A 21,558-nucleotide genomic window follows, 5' to 3' on the forward strand; every position below is an offset into this window, starting at 1 on the left:
GAACTCTTTAAATTAAATTGACATGGCCATCTTCAGCTCCAGTGTCTCCATCCCGCCGCCTTCAGTGGTTCCAACGTCTTGATTAATGTTTAACGGTAGGCCATATGGGGTGAAGTTTGTCATTGTGAACTTACACACAAGAGCAATCGCCATTTGCAGTTCCTTCTCACACTTGGGATTGTTCCCTTTACATTCAGATTAATTCTAATTTAGAAAAGTTGGGTCATTAGTAACTTTAAAAAACTATCATGTGAAAAAGTTCCATCAGTAGAATACTGTTTTTCCCCACCCTCCAGACTTCAACTGGGAACCCGAGCCATACAGTAGACGTTCTAACTCAAACAGTACAACATCTACGTTCGTTATCCTCTTTATAAGCTTTGTACCCGAGTTCTGTGCTCTTGGAAAGAGATATTGCTGCGTTGATATCAATCCGACCATCTACAGGGATACATCTGTCCTCATCTTCAGCCCAGTAAGAGGGTCCAAATAAACCAAATATAATCTATTAAAAAAATAAGCATAGAAGAACAGGATAAAAGAATCTATTCCGAGCCACAGCATTTAATATACAAAAGAAAGACATCAACTGTCTTTATTGGTCTAGGTTTTGCAGGATTTTCCCATTACATGACATACTTGCAAGTAGATTTTTGAAAAAAATAAGGGAATTTAATTTCAATTAGTTATTTTGAATATTGATATTTAGCGGTTTGTTTTTTCGCCCTGCATTGTGCTGTAAACTTAAAAAAAATAACATAATCCAATGTTGCCCAGCTCTTTTTTATGTGGAGGAACTCATACGCTAAAAAAAGCACAGGCAGTGGATTGGGGGCCGCCAGAACCAAAGTGTTATTGTAAGGCAAGATGAGGGGCGCATTCAGGCCATGACATAACGTGGCTTATTCATTTGAAGCCTTTGGAGGAAGCACCATGTTATTTATAATGTCTTGGTTGGAAAAACACAAACCGCCTATCAAGACTCCCTTTAAAGATGCCCTTGGTGGTTCCTTATTCCATTGCCCCAATGTGTTAATTCCATTGATTTTTATACTTTCATTGAGTTTACCTGCAGTAAGTACCGCTGATGTATTGTCTAAGGACGATGGTGGCCTTCTTGAAACTTGACCTGTTTAATTAGATAACCTAACGTTACTTCAACGCATATCTGAGACATTTAGCCTTAAATCTGGGTGGAGACCTACACCCGTATCTGAGAGCAGCACTTTCCTGGGACATGTACTTGAAAAAAGGTAGCGTGCACCTGCTTTCTTGCTTGTCTTTCATCCCACAGTTGGGTCCACCAGATCTTACATTGGTCTGTGTTCCTTTGGGAGCCCAAAACGTGATGCTTGTGGGTAACTCCCTTACGAGTATCTACCTCATTCCCCAACTGCAATGGTGGCTTTCCAACCAAGCCTCTTGGACGACCTATGGTCCAGCATGCGTGCTGCCCTGTGCCACCAGGAATAGCTAATTTTGACAGCAGATAATACCCATTCAGTCCACCTAGCTTGCCTTCCCTGATGTAGAGACACAAAGCCTTAATCTTGTCTTAGATTCAGGATAGCTTCATCTCTATTCCATATGTGTTTAAATGGCTTTATTATATTAACCTCTACCACTTCTGATTGGAGGTTGTTCCATTTATCTACCACCCTCTCTCTAAAGTGAAATAGAATTGGTTGTTCCCTATTTCCAGAAGGGATTGCTTATTCTCGAGGCCTAGTTTAATGGCCATTGCTATCGAATGTAAACATTTTTTTGCCTTCTTTCTAATCAAAAAATGAATCTTTGGGAAATTTCTGTGCATTCCTTTTTTACATCATGTAACATTCATTGCAGAACACTTTGTTGTATTTACCAACATCATAGAAGACAAATAATTTAACCAAATTGTAGTAAAGGGTAGTTTTGCCCATTCTTGGAGGTCATAACTAGTGATGCATTTTGGGGGAAAAAGATCGATAGCTTCATTTTGTTACGTGAAAACAATATTTTAAAAAATTATGGCGCTAAATATTTTAGTTTATAGCATTTCAAATAAACGTACTTTACAGGGAATGATAACAGAAAGGATTATACATTATTTTCAGGGGAGCCCTAAGTGGGGGAAAGAATCCAGAATATCCTATACTATAATGCAGTCTGAAGATGAAAGAATGATTGTCTTCTTACGTGAAGTGTTTATAGCTTATAGTATACAATTCACCATTGAAGGTACTCATATGATATGAAATCCCACCTCGTCTGTAAGTTCCAGGAAAGCATCATTAATTAAAGATCTTCATGTGAGATCAACACGATCCACGCTAGGATTTAACCGGGACAAAGTAATTGGAGATATTATCATGTGGCATCCATTTACATTTTCCACATTATTTCCACATTATTATTATCTTTATAATTATTATTATTATTATTTTATTATCTTTTTATTTTTTTTATTTTCTTTTATTTATATAGCACCAACAATGTCTGCAGCGCTCCTTACAGTCCATGCGTTCAAAGGGTCTGACAAAACTAGAGCTAACAGACTAAGACGAACCGATACATTAGGTGCAAAGGATTGCCTAGATAACGTTTGTAAATCTTTCTGTTTTTATCCGTTTCATTTTGTTTTACTCTTGCTAGAAAAAAAAATATCGCATTGTATGTTAACATTCTTGCTGCTAAGGAGTTGAATACGGATGCTCGCCGGCTTCTGCGGGATGGGATTAATTTGCTGGGAATACAGTAAATGTCACCGGAGTACAAGATGAATTATGAGGAACACAATGACCTTTCCTAGGCAAGCTCCGAGTAAGGGTGTTTGCTTGTATTTGAGCTGGGGGTTTAATATTATGTGCTGATGAGAAAGTGATAAAGCTGCCGGTACATATTTTAACCATGACCAGAATGAATTACTGGCATAGGGAACCCTGCTATTACAAATTTCTGCTAGCATCTCTGTTGTTTGTCTAATCTTTCACAAGATCGTATCAGAATCTCAGCGATATCCCAATCTAATTAGATTTTTTTTTCCCTTCCCCGAGAGATCCAAGTCGTTGAGTTTTAGACTTAACCTTTTCAGAGACCAAAGACCCTACTCCGGTTTGAGCGTAGGGTTAACAAATCCTTAATAGCTACCCCCTCCCCAGAGAGTAGGGATTCGTATCTCGATCTTCGGATGATAAGAAGTAAAGGGGGGGAGAGATTATATTTTACTCTTGTTAAATATGCCAAAAGGTTTCAGAATCGGGGATCACATGCTCTCAACCGCAAGTCCGATTCCCAACATATGTTTCTGGGATTTAATTATCGTTTTCAGCTGCTATGGTTTTAGTTTAGGCCGCTATCGTTAAGCGACAATAAACCAAATAAAATCGGTAAAGATTTTAAGCGTTTTGTTTTTTTTTCTTTTTCATTGAGATGCGATACTTGTATTTTATTCAGCCAGTACTTGAGATGCCAAATATTCATTTAGCAGCCAAAGTTGATAAAAGGAACTATACCCAAGTTTTTCTTTCCATTTTGTTAGATGGATACATTGTATATTAAAAAAAACCCAAAACTTATTTCTCAAAGGGCATAAAGTCTTATTTTCCGCCAATTTTTGGAGCTAGAAGCTCAAGCTCAAACATAGGGCGCTGATTTGCGTCACGGTCTTTGTGATGTTTGCACAACATGACCAGTAATGACGTCATAAATACGCGAGTTACTGCAAAAGCTGGGGAGAAAGGCGATTTTTGCAGTAATTCCCCCAGGACTTTGCAGCGCAAAACCCTCAATGCATGGTAACCTGTTATCTCACGTCATCTAATGGGACTCTGAACTCAACTTAGGAAAGAAACAAAGGAAGGGTCCATTTAAGGTGTGAATCCTGCCCAAAGTCCTTGATAAACGAGATGCCCTAGTGGTCATATATGGAATTGCAATTAAACCCCCCTCCCTGGGAAAAAATGAAAAACTCTGAATAATTTGTCTAATGTACGAAGTTCTAGAAAATCACTACCTCTCCAAATGGTCTTAATTCTAGAAGAGGTGAGATGCTTGAGTGCAGGTTTAGCCATGTTATTTTGGGGTACCACACATCCATGGAGCCAGTAAGCCATGTAAATATTTTTTTATTATTTTACATAGAACTTTAAGTAATAATTTAATGGCTGCCAGATATGGCTGTTTGACTCCTAAACTCTGCAGAAAGAAATTCCTGTTTTTGTCACTGTTTAAGACAATAAGACATTTTAAAATATCTAAAATATTAAATTGAAGCATGAATCAGAAGTACGCCAAGTCATTAATTTTCTGTTCAGGTCTTCTTTATTGGGTTTGCCCAATCTCTATATGGTGTCAGACTGCTCTGTTTTTGGGTAAAATTGGAATCTTAGCTTGGTGAAAAACTGAATTTTTAGTTACATGGATAGAGTGGTGAACCGAGCCATGACCGAGACCTACTAAAAGTCCGAGTATGATAATGCGCATACATCTACATAAACACAGAGAGAGGGTTTATTGCAATAATACTTGTTCATAAGCTTCAGCTTTCAGTTGACCTTTCCTGATGAAGCCCCTCTGTTACGTATGTATATGAGCTGCCCCTCAGGGCTAGAGAAGCCATGCTGTGAAAATAACATTAGCTTTGTAATGTTAAACAAGAATCATTAGGGGGTAGAAATAAAGGGGTTATTTTTAACACTTAACACCGAGCCCCTCTGGCTTATATCTGCCTTGATGCTTGATTGGATATCCAGAGCGGTCTACTTGGCTTTAATGCATCTTTTCTGTGGGCTTCAAATAGTACAGATTGTAAGAAGTATAGCTTATAGAGTATAAATAATAGTACCCTACAAGCGTATAGGATTGTTTATGACATTATTTACCAATCATGGTACATAAGCTGATCTATAGGACAAATTAGCAGATATAGATCTCTAATAAGTTTTATTTTGGAAAGACATAACTCACCACCATTGGCAGAGTTTTATTCATAATTATACAAAAAATGATCATTAGGTCAATTAGGTTACTTGGAAAAAAGTGAAATCGGAGTGTAACGATAGTGGTCACATAGAATGCAAGTATAACCGGACGAAATGCTCTTTTTATCCTCTGTGACCTTGGGTGAAGAGGTGCTGATGAAGACACAGGGCTTCATTAGACCATTAGACCATGGCCATTCTTCACCCCTTATGTAAACACAAGATGGAAACCCCTATGGTAAAACTTGCTAGAACAGCCTTGGTTGGAAAGGAGCTTCTTCAGGCTGATTGACCAGTGACTTTCCCACAGAGGTGTAAGTGGTTCCAGTATTCTGTTATTATTTTAAGTAGGAGACCACGTATGGAGAGATGGATGGAGAGATAGATGGGAAAAGGGAAAAGCATAGAATTTTATGTGTTTGCACAGTGCTTTTGGTTTTAAGACGCCATTCATGTGAGGTGACCTGTAAGTTCTTCTTCCCCACTTGTGTTATTTTACCTAAAGGGTTGGGGGTTGGTTATTTGTGCTGGTTCATTGTTCCCGTGATTGGCAGTAAAAGACTTATTTCACAGCTTGCAGTAAAAAGCCAGTGGGTAAGGGATGGCCCATCTCTACAAACTAAATTCAAAAACTGTCAATCAACAAAAAAGCCACAGAAAAGGCTCTCTTACTGATTTCACCGAATGTCGCCTCACGCTGTCCTTGATTGGCACGGTCTGGCAGGGAGGATGGATGAATCTGTCACCGGCTGGTTAATTGTGTTGCCGATCTTGGTCTGACATCGGGTCTTTGAGTAGTAAGTAGCTCAATACAAAACAAATTAGCAGAGCGTAGTCATATTTCTCTTTCACTTTGCTTTGACTTAGTTGAATGCAGTCCATAAATCATATTGACTGACATTCGACTGGATGATGAAAGCAGCCTTTGAGCCTGGCCCTAGACAGCGCTACCTTGAATGGGACATGTCCAGTTGCATATGGTTGACCCTTCAGGAATTTCCTGTCAGCCAAACATCTCTTGACCACAATTGTTCCAGAGAATGAAAGCTTTTGGTCACTATTGAGAGGACTAAGTGTGTCAGCAGATTTCCACGTTCCTTAGAATTTCAAGACATTAGTAGAGATTCCTTTTCATGAAAACTAAAGTTTCAGCATTATTTCTGGAGTCAAGAAGATGTTAAGACATTGAGACCCGGGAGCAGCAGGTGTCTCCAACCTTATTTGGGAATTAAGTATATTTTCTCTGTCCATCCCAGTGTTCAGTATTAACAAGCTTTATAGTTCCCCTCTCTATATATTGTATTTTTGGGGAAAGATGCTATAGACCTTTTTTCCTTGAGCTGCTCCTATTTTGGGGTAAGCTTTAGAGGAAGTGAAGCAATGATTTTTAGTGATCCTCACAAGCATAAAGAATCACAAAGAGATTATGATAAATGGAGATTTCTAGGTTGCTGATACTAGAGAAATACGCATTTTGATCAAAAAACAGATACTGTCTTTTTCTTGAGTTAAAGCACTCCAGGGCAGTGTAAGAAGTGTATCTTCCATGTACTTAAAGAGGGTCTGTTACTTTCCCCATTCTACGTTTTTCTGTGTTATACAGCAAATTAACCAATTTACAGTGTAATATATATATATATATATATATATATATATATATACATACAGTATCTATCTATCTCTATCTATCTATCTATCTATCTATCTATCTACGCCCCATTAAGTTTTATCTCCTGTATTGTGGAGTTGCTGCTTGTTGTTCTTTGGCTCACATTGGAAGGGTGGGGAAGTGAAGGTAGAGAAGTTCGGGATGGGAATAGTTAATACAGGCTCTGCCACAGGCCAATCATGCTTGCCCAAGCGAAGCTTTTATAGTAAATATCTCTATAGCTAGGTTTAATAAAGAAACATCATTATGCCAAAGCATAACATTTAATATAACATTTGTTATATAGGTAGACGGCCAAGGACACAAAAATGTGCTGTGCCCTCTGGAACCCTGTCCATGGTACTGATAGGGTTAACACGCAGGACCAATATACCGACTGCTACAACCCTTTGCAAAACCCCTCTACATGCATTAACAGTAGCCCATCTTGGACTGGGATGGTTATGGTAATTAACTTGCGGCGTGGAACTGCTGGAAACCGAGACTTTACACACTGTAAATAGAGGCAATTTAGTGCCATCAGACCGTCAGAAAAGCTTTTCTAAACACGTGACGATTTCTGTTTTGTTATAAGCCGAGCCGCCGACATGTTTCCGGTGAATGAGTTTCCTCGGGTTGAATGGAGTGCATCAGATGCCTGTCTATTCTTGGACGTTGTGTTGCTTTATGCACCTGTACTGGGTGTGTGTTTTTGTCTTATTGTTTGGATTGTCAGTGTTAGTTGATATATTAACCTCCATGGCTTTCTATATTATTTCTATACTTTTCTTTACCCCTTCTTTCTTTTACCCCTTTAACTCGTGTGTCCTCTTGAACATCTGGAACGGCATTCATGAAGACCCTGGTATTCCAAAGGCAAATCTATCTCAGCTTCTCCTAAGCTATACTTGCCCTGGGGTTACCGTGGTTCAACCTGTATCCCACTTTGGCGCAACGATGTCCCACTTTGGCCGACTCACCCACCTTCATTGTCATACCAAGATTTCGATTTCTTATTTTAATGACAGATTCTAAAATTTCTGATTAGCAGGAGAAACAATATATATTTTACCATTGAATATCTTAATAGAGAGGTTATTGCCATATCAGTCACCTTCTCCTATTAATCCCTGTATTTGATAACAAAGCAGATCTTCCGAGTTTCGTGGTACCTGAACCTTTTATTTTCTCGAGCCAAAAAACACTATTCAGTTTAGACGATGTTCCGAATGTCTTCTATTTTGTGAACATAAATCTTTCATGTTTGAAAATGTTCCATTTAAATTAATTTAGTTCTCCATGGGATGCTTTCTGTCCTTTTTTTTTTTTTTACATTAAAATTGTGTTTTGGAGTTTTTCTTGACAACCTATTTGTCTGCCTCTACTTCTATTTCATTATCACGGGAGAATAAATAGAAGACACAGCTTATTTAATGGAGTAGTACATTAAACCAAAACGCGCTAGTTGTTCCATTCAATCAAAATGACATAGTCATTAGGTATCGCAACATATCACATTGTAATTAAATGAACTGCGGAGTGTGGCCCATTGGGTACGCTTGCTGTGTTTCCTTGGGTATTATAACTACCATTAGTTGATGAACATGGAACTGCCTTTGGGTAGAAGATCATTCATATCAAAATAATGCTTATTTCTGTTTTGATCTAAAGTTCGGAAAGTTTCATTAGTTAATAGTTCTATACCTTGAGGCTTTAAGTTTTCATCGGGAAGTAAATAATATATAAAGAAGTTGATATTGTAGTCATACCTGCCAACTCTCAGGGTTTGGCCTTTTAATGGCCAGATTCTCAGAGTCACTCAATCTGGAGCTGACTTCTTCATAGACTACTTTGATTTGTTTGTCTTAGTCTGTCAATTCTAGTCTTGTCATGCCCTTTGCATATATGTAAGAAGCTCTGCGTAAATTGTTGGCGCTATATAAATAAAAGATGATGATGATAATAATAACCATTTAATAATATCTGAGAATCCCAAGTCATTCATTCACTTTCATTCATAACGTTTATACAAACTCTTAGAGTAATTTGGTTGCCATCATAAGCGAGTCACTGGAATAGATTCTTTAAGGGTTAATATTAAATTGATCTTAGGGTCTCAGAAATCCCCCCCCAGTATGAGCGTAGTCCAGCACTTATCCACTTTTCAGAGTTTCCCAAGGACCCTTTTGTGAGCAGTTAGCGGCTGGGACCACCAAGTTCTCTCACTTTGTAGGAGTCGGGAAGCCGGGACACTGATTAACTTCTCTGGGACTTTTGTGAAAAACAATGACAATTGAAACAATAACAAGTAACTATTAAAAGCAGGTGCAGATTTACAGCCAGTGCAGTTTTTCAGGGGCACGTCATGCTGACACCCCATAGTGGTCACTGGCCATTGACCCATTTGATTCAAGGATGAGGACAACAGGAAGCCCAAACTTCCTGATCCATAGTGCGTTCCTGGAGGGCAGAAAGCAGATGGATCAACAATGTAACAATTACAACACATGCAGTATGTGTACAGACATATATATCTACAAATATGGCACTCTCCTACCTGGTATAATATGTATGGGGCTTGTAATCGAACCCTCAGTTGTATTGGCAGTTCTAAAGTAACCTGCAAGTATGTGAAAGACCCTAGCGATGATTCTATAAAGAAGATCCTGTTATTGTAAACAGTACATGTTAGACACCCTTGTAGAATTGCTGGAGAAAAGCATTATATTTATTGTATACACCCAGAATTGGACACCTAAAACTCGAGGGGGTCATATCTTGAGTATTGCTTAATTGAGCTCCTATTTGGATCAGATTGGGGAATTTACTGTTGCCGGCACCATGTGGCAGAATGTCCTCAAATAAGAACTGCTCTGAGACCACAGAGGACTTGGTTTAGGAACGCAACACGGGAAGCTCGGATGATCTGGATGGGCAGGGAGTTGCCCTCGAGTCGTTCAGCTCCAGGGAGTTGATGATAATGCTTTTTGCGTCCATCATCTGTATTCAAAGTGCAGAGGGATCCCGCCGTGCCTAACTCTCGGCTTGTCTTATTAAATACCCAAAGTATTTTGAGCTGAGGATCATCACTCCTCAATTAGTTGGAATAAGTTGATGTTTGTATGACTATACTGTATGTTCCAGAGTATTGTTTACCAAACTAATGTCGGCACATCTGTCCTCCAGTTTACTTACGCAGGCAAGTTATGTTACATCAGAATTGGTGATTTAGATTGGGATAGATCACTCTACAAAGATGTTGGCCTTTAAAAGTGAGTGGAAGCTAATAAGCCATGTGCATAGTTCATTTATCTAAGTACTAGGGCTTGTCCTCTCAAGGAAGCCTCCATGGGGTCTTGTTAACCACCTAGTTGGCCACGTAGAATATGCATATCATCCATCTCCAATAAGTTGGTTTGTTCGAGTTAGCCGGTCATATGTTTGAGGAGAAGGTAATTGCCATATGTCGATAGGGGCAAGCTACCCTTCCGCTATTAGTCTAAGGTTTCAACCCAACCTTCTTCTTCTTATAATATTTTAATACGTTCGTATTTTAATTCAGCCACAACTTTGCACCCAAGATGTCCTGGACGTTCACAGCAATGTTATTTTTTAATGTGTGTAAAGCAAGATTTTGATTGTGTTGTGTGCTCTTGTTTTAAGGGGAAAGTTGCTCAAACAGCTTGCATGTCCGCTTGCAAACACCTCTCCACATCTCTAACCCAAATGCTCCTGGACACCGATTTGAAGCAGATAAGCATGGGAGCCATCCAGCAATTTAACTTAGACGTCATACAATGTGAATGTAAGTACCTAACCGATTGTGTATTACGTGAATCTGTTCACTAAACAGTCCATCATGAACGTATCTCCTAAATTTAAATGTGCCGTTTCATGCAAGTGTTCCAGGGTTTAAAGGAAAGAATGTTAAGCAGATCTACTTTGATCAGTTGATCTCAATTTTTAATGTAGTTATCTTTTATTTCAATATCAATTTCCGCAGACAACAATGTTTCATTTTGTAGTCAATGAGCTGTATTTTGCTTGACCGCCTGCCATTTATGATGTCAGTAAATCTACCAGCCTTCTATGATCAGCAGCCCACTGGGCATTTTCCCGGTGTGCCTTAATTTCAGCCGTCATGTAATGTATGTGTAATGCCGTTCAAGCGTTTGGGGTCACTTAGAAGTTTCCCTGTTTTTAAAAGAAAAGCAAATTTTGTCCATTAAAATAACATGAAATGGATCAGAAATCCAGCGCAGACGGGGTTAATGTTGTAATGTATTAATGGAGTCTCTTCATAGGCGTACAGAGGCCCTTTATCACTTTCATCACTCCTGTGTTCCAATGGCCCTTTATCACTCCCATCACTCCTGTGTTCCAATAGCCCTTTATCAATCCCATCACTCCTGTGTTCCAACGGCCCTTTATCACTCCCATCACTCCTGTGTTCCAATGGCACGTTGTGTTCGCTGCGTGGCAGTCTCTTATGTATCAGTGGCGGTCTGTGATGTATGCGTGGCGGTCTGTGATGTATGCGTGGCGGTCTCTGATGTATCCGTGGCGGTCTCTGATGTATGCGTGGCGGTCTCTGATGTATCCATGGCGGTCTCTGATGTATGAGTGGCGGTCTCTGGTGTATGCGTGGAGGTCTCTGATGTATGCATGGCGGTCTCTGATGTATACGTGGCAGTCTCTGATGCAGCGCATTGACCTCTGACCTTGTATAGCGAGCTCTCCACCTCCCGCGGATCGATCAAACCCGCTTGTATGATTTGTTTAAGCTACTTTACAGGACTACACATTAAAAAGAAAAATATCGAACCCAACTTATAACGACCTCTTCTGAACCTTTCCAGCTGAACCCAGGGGTTTTTACAAAACAAGAACAAGATCGTTCCAAAGAAACACCCCGTCTTTATTTAATGACGGATTAACACCGTGGATTAAAAGCAGCGGCTTGCTAGCATGGGGACCGTGCAATAGAAATCTCAGTATTCCGAAGCATTCCATTCATAAAGGCTGTCAGACACATTCCCAGCGTCCCTATGTGGGACGTGATTTATGTCTCTACTCATTGGCCTCCTCCAGCTCTCTCCTTTGACATTTCGGGATTAATGGCCACAACAGTGACATTTCCATTAGCACTCAGGGTGTTCAAATAACTCACGAATGGCAGGTGGCTTCCTACTGTATTGATAAATGGCTTTTTAGGTTTAACAGACACAGAAGGGGAGACGTGTCCACGAAAATCCTACACTTTAATGCTCGCAGTCTAATGACTGCCAAACTCGGATATATTTTTTTTCAGTTTCCAAACTGCTGTAAAATGTTCTCGGAATTTTTATGTGTTCGGTGCGATGTATAAATCACCGGAGATTATTACTGCGCTCGGGGAGTCAGAAATCTGTGCGTCCCCACTTAAAGGGGCCTTAATGCATGTGATCCATGCGTGGCCCCCTTACATTTTTTACAGTGTCTCTCTTGCAAATGCAGGACCCCCCCCATACACGTCCGCCCCTCTTCTCACCCCCTGGCTACTTGCCGCGCAGGAGATGTGTTTGGCTCCAGCTGCAGGCGGGGGAAAGCACTCCCATTAAAAAGAGAGTAAACGGTCCCTTTAAGGACAGCCATTTTTATATATAATAAAACAAATATATACATTAACCCTGTAACAACGGTTTGCTAACTCTTCCAGCATCTAGTGGGTTACATCAGGTTGTCAGACCATTGAAATGTTGTTATTTTGGCATAAAACCTACCAGCCGAGTCTACTGGCAACAGCAGTGGAGATAAATGTCTTACAACTAATTGAATAGCAATTTTCGCATAGATTGCAACGGGAAAAAATAGACGAGGATATATTTTATCTCAGTTGATGAATGTGGGCCAGTATATCCCCACTTTATCTCGGTTGATGAATGTGGGCCAGTATTTCCCCACTTTATTTCAGTTAATGAATGTGGGCCAGTATATCCCCATTTTATCTGTTAATGAATATGGGCCAGTATACCTGCATCAGCGAGACCGCCCACCTGCATCAGCAGGACCGCCCACCTGCATCAGTGGGACCGCCCACCTGCATCAGCGGTACCGCCCACCTGCCCTGGGTAGCTGGAGCCTGGATGTTCCCAGGTATGCCTATTACGTTACAGATGGCATCACCACAAAAGCTTTAGATCCAATCTCGGATGATATCTTTCGCAGGGACTTTCCGTTTACATTTCTCGCTGGCTTTTCTTGTTTAGTTAGATATTTAATTCAGTTTTTTTTATTTTTGCGTGTTTAGCTGCTTCATTTGTCACATATGGATTTGCAGGTGCTTGCGGCTGGCTCACTCTTTCAGGCCGTTTCATGGGAGAATGGTTAACGTGACGCGTGATGCAGCCGGTGTTGTTGATAGCTCTAAACAGCTTGTTGTACACCAGATCTTTCATCAAGATCATGATTCAGGCCAGACACTTACATTGTCTCCGTTAGTCGCAGTGAAAACAATTCCGTCTTGTGGTTTTCATTTTTATCTTGGAAGACACCCTCTGCTGTAATTGTTTCTCTATGATTTTTTTAAACCGTTCATAGACGAGCCTTATTATGATGAGCGGAAATCTAAAGGTTTTTACCCCTTTGGAGGATAGTGGGCTAATTATTTTAGTATCCGTATTGCACTAAAAAAGGCATTTTAAAGTCTTCATTGTGTAAAATAATAATGATCCTAATAGTTACACAAGATGTAGAGGGGGAAAGTCCATGTTCTAAGTAGATCCTGTACACAGAGGGATCTGGGTCTTCACACACTGCATCTCTCCAATAGATCAGGGCAGCCGTTGTTGTCTCGAGCCAAATGCCTGTCTTGGCCCAGCTTGACCCAGAAGAGGAAAGCCAAATCAGCAAAAACTGAGACAGTTAAAATGCCCTTTAACCCATCTGTCTTGAAGTCCTTGTGCTTGAAGAAGCATGATTGCGGGGACCTATGTGTCCTTGGGCAGGAGAAGGTGGTCCAGGGTCTGGCTGGGCTCATGTGCAGGCAGTCAACATTTCAACTCCAAGGACCTTTAGGCTTGACAGAGTCCCTTTGGGTTGAAGCCTTGACAGTCTTGAGCGGGTTGTGTCTCTCTGCACCCCAGTCTTTGTAGTTAGCTGGGTACCGACCACAAGTTTTATGTGCTATGATATCATCATGGGTTGGGCAATGGAACAGCTGGTCCATTTAAACATTATGGATACCTCTACAACTTTATTACTGAGCATATTGAGCAAATAAGTCCAATCTGGGCTTCCTTTGGATGGTTGGACCCATAGTCTTACTGTGCGTCTGGCAGGTAAATGAAACAGTCTTCTAGCAGAAGTGGTAGAACCTTGTAAGATGAAGGAATAGATACACGCATAGGGCTGGTATAAGGCTATCATACATGAAGACCAAGGACTGAATAACGTTTGAGACCTCACAAAAATGGGCCACATAGATGGAAAAAACCTGGAATCCGGCAAGAGATCTTGAGACAGCCGTGCTGCTGTTACGCTGTGGATTCCAAACAGTGATCATCTGGGGCTTTTTCTCAAGGAAGAATACCTTTACCCTCCTGACCTCCGAATGGTGACATTATACTTTAACGAGAAAGAAGGCATTCCGACCTGCCCACACCTGATAGCCTGCTAAGGCTTTTCTTTAATTGCCGTCTCGCTAGGGGTTGGATATTTTATTGTGTGAATTCAGGAATAAAAACAGATGTTCAAAATATGTTGACAGCTAGAGAATTAGTATCATTCAAAATCCCTCAGTAATCATTCCCCTCGGGGCACGAATAAGCCTTTCCCTTGATTATAGCGTTTTTTTATGTTTTTGAACTTTGAACGTAAAAAATGCTTCAAAATGCATTGTAATCAGGGACAAGGTGATTGACAGTCTAAGAACAGAGATTACCCTGGGTGTGCGCGGTTATACGGGGGGTTTATAAAATCAAACACTTGCTGTTTGAACCCTTGACCTAATAATTACCGTGTAATATTTAATATGACTGTTTATATAATGTTAGCAAACATGCAACATTTTGGATTTCATTGGAGAAAGGTAGTTGGTACCGTTAGTGGGTACACTCCTGTGTTCCAACGGCCCTTTATCACTCCCATCACTCCTGTGTTCCAACGGCCCTTTATCACTCCCATCACTCCTGTGTTCCAACGGCCCTTTATCACTCCCATCACTCCTGTGTTCCAACGGCCCTTTATCACTCCCATCACTCCTGTGTTCCAACGGCCCTTTATCACTCCCATCACTCCTGTGTTCCAATGGCCCTTTATCACTCCCATCACTCCTGTGTTCCAACGGCCCTTTATCACTCCCATCACTCCTGTGTTCCAATGGTCCTTTATCACTCCCATCACTCCTGTGTTCCAGTGGCCCTTTATCACTCCCATCACTCCTGTGTTCCAATGGCACGTTGTGTTCGCTGATCCAAGTTTAAGTTTAAAAGGCTAATTGATCATTAAAAAAAGCTTTTGCGATTATGTTACAGCCAGACATTTCCTTGTTTTCCATGAAAACAGCTGAGTGACCCAAACTTTTGAATAGCAATGTATATAATCTATATATGACCAAAGTATGTGGGCACCTGACCATCACACCTATATTGGTTTGTTGGAAATCCCATTTTAAAGTTTACAGTCACTGAGCTCTTCCGTACGATCCATTCTCCTGCCAGCGTTTGTCTATAGAGATGGCTGAATATGTGCTTGGTTTTATCCACCTGTTAACGATGAGTGCGGCAGAATCACCTAAACTCATTTGGAGGAGCGTCTACATACTTTTGGTCAAAGAGTGTATATATATATATATATATAATAATATGTTTCTGCTTTCATCTGCCTAATGCGTCACAAGAAGATTAGGAAAAAGATTTTAAAATATTTTCAAACTGTTTACTGGCTCATCTATAATTTGTTTGTTTTTTCCAAATGAAGGAATGAATTGATTGTTTTCTAAAATTCTGACATCCTCTTTTCGTTCCCTTTCTTCAATTCTGATCGGCTGCTTTTCTGTATTCCACTTCTCCCCGACACGAGGTCCTCTGATGTGTGCGCTGCTAAATATGAATAAAATACATTTCATTTCCAATATCATTAATGACAATCTGTATCATTTGTTATTGTTTTTCAATCCAACGTTAAGCATTTTATCGTGTTTTTTGCTTGCAGTATTCGCGAGTTCCGATCCTGTTCCAGGATTTCAGGAGGATACGCTCCAGTTAGCATTCATCGATCTCCGACAAGTAAGAAATCAACACAAATTCCTCCTCCGCCATAGTGTTCATTTTATACTGGGGGTAATGTTTAGCCCAACACATCGTTGTTACTATAAACCCTTAGAGCCATTCATTTTTTTAAATTGAGAAAATCTATTTAATTCTGTTAAATTTTGCTGTTTCGTATTAAATTAATGCATAAAAAAACATTATTTTAAACACATTGTCTTCACTGGAGGAAACATTCTGATTTATTTTTTTTAGAAACTATAAAAATCCTAAAATCACGTGCTTATGTGCTGAAAAGTGGAAATAAATACAGGTAATACTTCCCAAATACGATCGCAGCTGCCCATTTTTTAAAATTTGAATATTTGGGGGTATTCTTCTTTTTTAAATTAATTAATATTTCCAGAAGAGCTTCAATGCTACAGAAGAAAGTGTCTATAATAATTCAGCAGGTTACAGTAACATTTGTCAATCCAGTGTGAATTCTAGGAAGAAATGAAAAAAAGTATCACAAAATAAAATAATAGTTTTATCAATTGATGATGTCATGTTTAAGGACAAATTCTACACCTCTCGACAGATATTCTAGTTGTTGTCTGATGATTTTTTTCTTTTAATTAGACTACGGTTGGGTATGGGTTATAAATAATTTTTTCATACAAACTTGAATAGACTAGCTAGCTCCCATACTACCGTATATAATATTATATTATTCTTTGAAACCTTTTTTCAAGGCAATACAGTATGTATAAGACTTATAAGTCTTATTTTTATAAGTAATTATTCCATTACCCTTGCTGGGAAATGTTAGGAATTGCATTTGTTCTTTAGCAGATGGGGGAATGATTTTCCTTTGCACTCTTCACATCCTCTTGTATTTTAATTTAACCTTCTGCTCAGAAAGTGTCCAGGAAGTTCTAATGTGCAAAGGGAAATTCCTTCCCCCCGCACCACTAATCTGCGGTGCATTCGCAATGATTTTTAGACATGTACTGGTTGGGGAAATGTTACATTTATATGGACACATTTACATAAATATTAGAAGCATCTTTACTAACAATTGCAACCTAAATTAACACCCGTTAAATCTTTCAATGTACTTTGTAACGGCCACCGCCTCTCAGTTTAGGGACATGGAACGTGACACCGGGGCCTCAAACAGCATATCTTGACAACACTTATGTTACATTGTTAAGATCCTCATGGGCTTTTTGGGGGGTCTAATGTCAGGGTTACTGGAAGGATTTCACTCCCCTGAGTCTCAAGAGTTGAAAACTGGAGACCCTGTTTCGGGAAACTATGCAGAAAGGTTAGAATTAACAAACTATATGATTTGGTGAGAATATTTGACAAGTAATTTGAACAAAGCTGTTTTGATTCCACTATAAATACCCAATCTGTCTGTGCATTTGTTTTAAAAAGCGCAAGTTTTGTAAGTGTGCTGGTAACCAACCTTAATGAGATTATCAGATGTAGGATATACGGTATATATTTCTCTCTTTCGCTCTCGCTCTCTCTTTCTCTCTCGCTCTCTCTTTCTTTCTCTCTCGCTCTCTCTCTTTCTCTCTCACTCTCTCTTTCTCTCTCGCTCTCTCTCTTTCTCTCTCGCTCTCTCTTTCTCTCTCGCTCTCGCTTGCTCTCTCTCTCTCTCTCTCTCTCTCTCTCTCTCCATTATGTATATATACACTACCACTTTAGGGTCAATTAGAAATATCCTTCTTTTTTGAAAGAAAAGCAAATTTTGTCCGTTAAAATAACATGAAATGGATCAGAAATCCAGCGGTGTTAATGTTCTAAAGGACTATTGTACCTGGAAACGGCAGATTTTTAATGGAACAATAGTATCTATTATTGAATCAGCCTTAATTTATATTTGATCTAAATATGTATCAACATGATGTCCTTCGTATAGATCTCCCTTTTTTGTGATAACCTGGAAACTTCTGGTTCAGAAAAGATTCTGTTCTAATTTTGGGAATCTCCTGCATTGCGTTAAAATCTCTCTTGCATAAAACCATGTTCGTTTATAGGGTATTATAGTGCGATATAACATTGAATTCACACCTAGAGCTGAGAAGAACTTTCACACACACGACTTTATACGCGACGGTTTGTATTTGCATCCTTGGTGATAAGGTGTTCGCTGCGGGGCATAACTCTGAACCCTTGGATTGTAAAACCGTATCGGGATCACCTTACCTTTTGATGACTTTATACAAATCCCACTGGATTCCCCACTTCTGTGGCCCCGTAGGACAATTAAACCCGTTCTCAAGTCCACCCTTGGCCCAGAAAGACCTACAGTGATGACAGAATGGGGTTGTCGGATTGTTTTCATAGTATCCATAATCTCAGGACGATTTACTTTGCTGATGAAGGATATCTTCAAAGATGTTTTGTAGGAAACAAAGATTATGATCTAAGTATCATTATGGTATTTCACCTACGGACCCTTTCTGTTTGTTATTTTTTTTTTGGGGGGGGGACGTTTGCGATACACTCACATTAATACGTCGAATGACAGCTTTTTTCAAGTATTTGTTAAAAAAAAAAGTGAGACGTTCCTCATTGAAAAGGTCAAGCTTCTGGTTTTCTGGGTCAAACTCGATACTGTTGCCTGCGTTTCAGCTTATGAAAGATAAGGAAGTTCCTCCGCTGCTAAATAGTTACCTGCCCACCCGGACTGTGGCCCCCAGGTCAAATCCCTGATGTGTTTGCCTCTTTATAGAGGAGCTGATGACAGGTAGGGTCTTATACAAGGGGGGGGCTGGAAATATATCAAAGCTTCGAGGCTGGAGCACTGGGACTTGAATGCAGTCTGGAGCTCAAAGTTGAACCAGCAGGATTGCCCTTCTTTTAAAGAAGACTTGACCCGAACATCAAAAATGCTCCATCTTGCTGCCAATCATAGGCTTGTTAATGGAAGCCAGTTATCTCAACAATCTCTACCTCTTCTCAATGTGTGGGATTAAGCTGGATAAATACATCACATAAATATACGCATTACGTTTAATGGGAGCTTTGCTATTTAAAGCCCCAGCTATCTTATTATACAAATGTTTGGGGGGGGGTTGTGTGTTCCTCATCCCTTTGGCACTTAAATAGTTAAACGTCGAGACGCCCTCTTCCCTAAGGGTAAATCATAGTGTAACAGTCTTGCTCGAAGTTGTTACTTTCTGTGTCGAATGTATTAACTTTTTAAATTGAAACGAAGGCCGGGGATTAAACGCGTCTCCAGAACGCGCGTAGGGACAAGTTTCCGGGCAAATTTCAGTTCTTTTCATTTTCCTAAATAATCGGAAGATAAAAATTATTTGAAACTGCCTTTTCTGTAATTAGTGGGGATTTGTCTGGGGTGTTCCCTTCTCCGCCAGCCATTAGCGTGTTAAAATTATATTTAACCCATCGACACAAACAGACGTTCCATGCCGTCACGTAAACCACATCATGGAACGTTGCAAAGAAATTACCTCCGTGCACCTCGGTCGAAGGCTCCCTCACTACCCCATTGGTGGGTAGCGGTCATGTGATAAGCTTTTCATTGATAGTGAGTCAGATCAAGTATGAAATAAAAATAATAATAAATAATAAGACACAGAAATTAACCCTGTGAACCCCAGTGGTAGCGTCTTAGTCTCTTCTAATTTTGTGTGTGATTATTTTTTTGGCTCTTTTACTCCAATTTGTAAAGCATAGATATAAATGTGTATTTTATTTTGGACATACTTGTAAACCTCCAAAGGAAACCTCAGTTTTCACACTTTTAGCTGTTCCAGACGGAATTTTTTTTTCCTGGGAACCTTTTTGACGTCCTTTCGTGTTAAGGTTAATGCACAATTCATAACACATTTGAGAAACCCTAATTGCTCTCTAGAGATGTGTTGGGTTCTGTAAGGAATGTATGTTGGGCAGCGCGTGACCTTAATTCCCTTCCCATTTATTGGAATCCCCCCATAACGATTTGAGAACCTGAGAAGCCGGCGTGACATAGAGATCCTACTTTACATTTTTAGTATTTGTAATTTAAACAGCAGTATTTGTGGAACCATCTCCAAAATCCCAGCAGTGCATTGAGATTGTATCACTGACCTCATTCACTGGAAAAATGTTTGCTTAAGCTTCGGAGTACCATATACTCTAAAAATAAAAAAAATATTATAATATATATATATATATATATATATATATATATATATATATATATATATATTCCAATTTAAATCAAGAAGAATATCAGTCACATTATTTTAGGTATATATTAGTAGTAGTAGTAGTAGTAGTAGTAGTAATAAGAATTATTATTGTTATTATTATTATTTTAATATCATTATTGTTTATTATTTATATAGGGCCAACAATATAAGCAGTGCTTCTTAAAGTCCATACATTCAAAAGGTCTGATAAAACTAGAACTGATAGACGGGCTGATACATTAGGTAAAGAGGGTTCTGCTCACAAGATAACAATCGAGTGTGAATATATATATAATATATATATATATATATATATATATAATATAACTTTTTGAATGTTTTTATCCCAGTTCCACTAAACAGTTACAGATGAAGAGTAATGGACATATCCAGTCCTGATATTAGATAACTAGTTATGTCCCTCTTTTCTAGGACATCAGAATGTTTACTGGGAAAGGGACTGTCCTCTCAATTAGAGAGACACTTGGGAGGTATGCTGCTGTTTCCACCATACGGCAAGCTTGGAGATTAAAAAGTGGAAAAAAAATCTTATATGAGCTAAATGGAGAAAAGTTGCCAAAATGAGTCCAATGAAACCTTTACATTCTGATTGTGGCCTGTCAAGCTTTAGCCATATTAATAATCCAAAAACACACGGTTTCTCTTATTAATATTACACTTTATTTAGTGTGGGTCGAGGATAAGCTTTTTATTCCTAAAAATACTGTGCCTACGGCCTGCTCTTTACCGATAACTTATTATACGATAAATATTTTATTTTTAAAATCTGCCCATCTTATGAAAAGTACAGGAATATACACGCTGCTGCTGCTTAAAAGTTTGGGGTCACTTAGACATTTCCTTGTTTTTGAAAGAAAGCCAATTTTGTTGATTAAAATAACATGAAATGGATCAGAAATCCAGCGCAGGCGGGGTTAATGTTATAAATGACTATTGTAGCTGGAAACGGCTGATTTTTAATGGAATCTCTTCATATGCATACAGAGGCCCTTTATCACTCCCATCACTCCTGTGTTCCAATGGCCCTTTATCACTCCCATCACTCCTGTGTTCCAATGGCCCTTTATCACTCCCATCACTCCTGTGTTCCAATGGCCCTTTATCACTCCCATCACTCTTGTGTTCCAGTGGCCTTTTATCACTCCCATCACTCCTGTGTTCCAGTGGCACGTTGTGTTCGCTGATCCAAGTTTAAGTTGAAAAGGCTAATTTGAGGGTTAGAAAACCCTTGTAGTCCATGACAGTGACCCCAAACTTTTAAACAGAAGTGTATATAAAGGTATGTATATATATATTTATATACACACACACATAGGTATATCAATAATTTAGGCAAATGAAACCCTGTAATTTCTGCTGTTTAAAAGCCCAAGTACATAATGGCTAAAGGGTTAAAGTGCAGAGTTAATCTGTGTTAAAAATGTAATCTTTCAGTTTATGAGCGAGGAGCGAGGAGATCAGATTTCGACAGGTTGAGCAGACAGCCT

The 21,558-nt window shown here is 39.4% G+C and overlaps 1 protein-coding gene across 4 annotated transcripts in view; it reads left to right on the forward strand.

Moving 5' to 3' along the window:
* Nucleotides 1–21,558, forward strand: part of EXOC6 (exocyst complex component 6) — an 87,404-nt gene that overhangs the window by 51,260 nt on the left and 14,586 nt on the right. For all 4 annotated transcript variants that reach the window (XM_053450083.1, XM_053450086.1, XM_053450084.1 and 1 more), the window contains 2 exons: nucleotides 10,273–10,414; nucleotides 15,802–15,875. In XM_053450083.1, coding sequence (XP_053306058.1) covers nucleotides 10,273–10,414; nucleotides 15,802–15,875 — 216 coding nt within the window. The remainder of the gene's footprint in view (nucleotides 1–10,272; nucleotides 10,415–15,801; nucleotides 15,876–21,558) is intronic.

This window comes from Spea bombifrons, chromosome 11 (genome assembly GCF_027358695.1).
Source record: "Spea bombifrons isolate aSpeBom1 chromosome 11, aSpeBom1.2.pri, whole genome shotgun sequence".
In the NCBI taxonomy this organism is placed as follows: Eukaryota; Metazoa; Chordata; class Amphibia; order Anura; family Pelobatidae; genus Spea; species Spea bombifrons.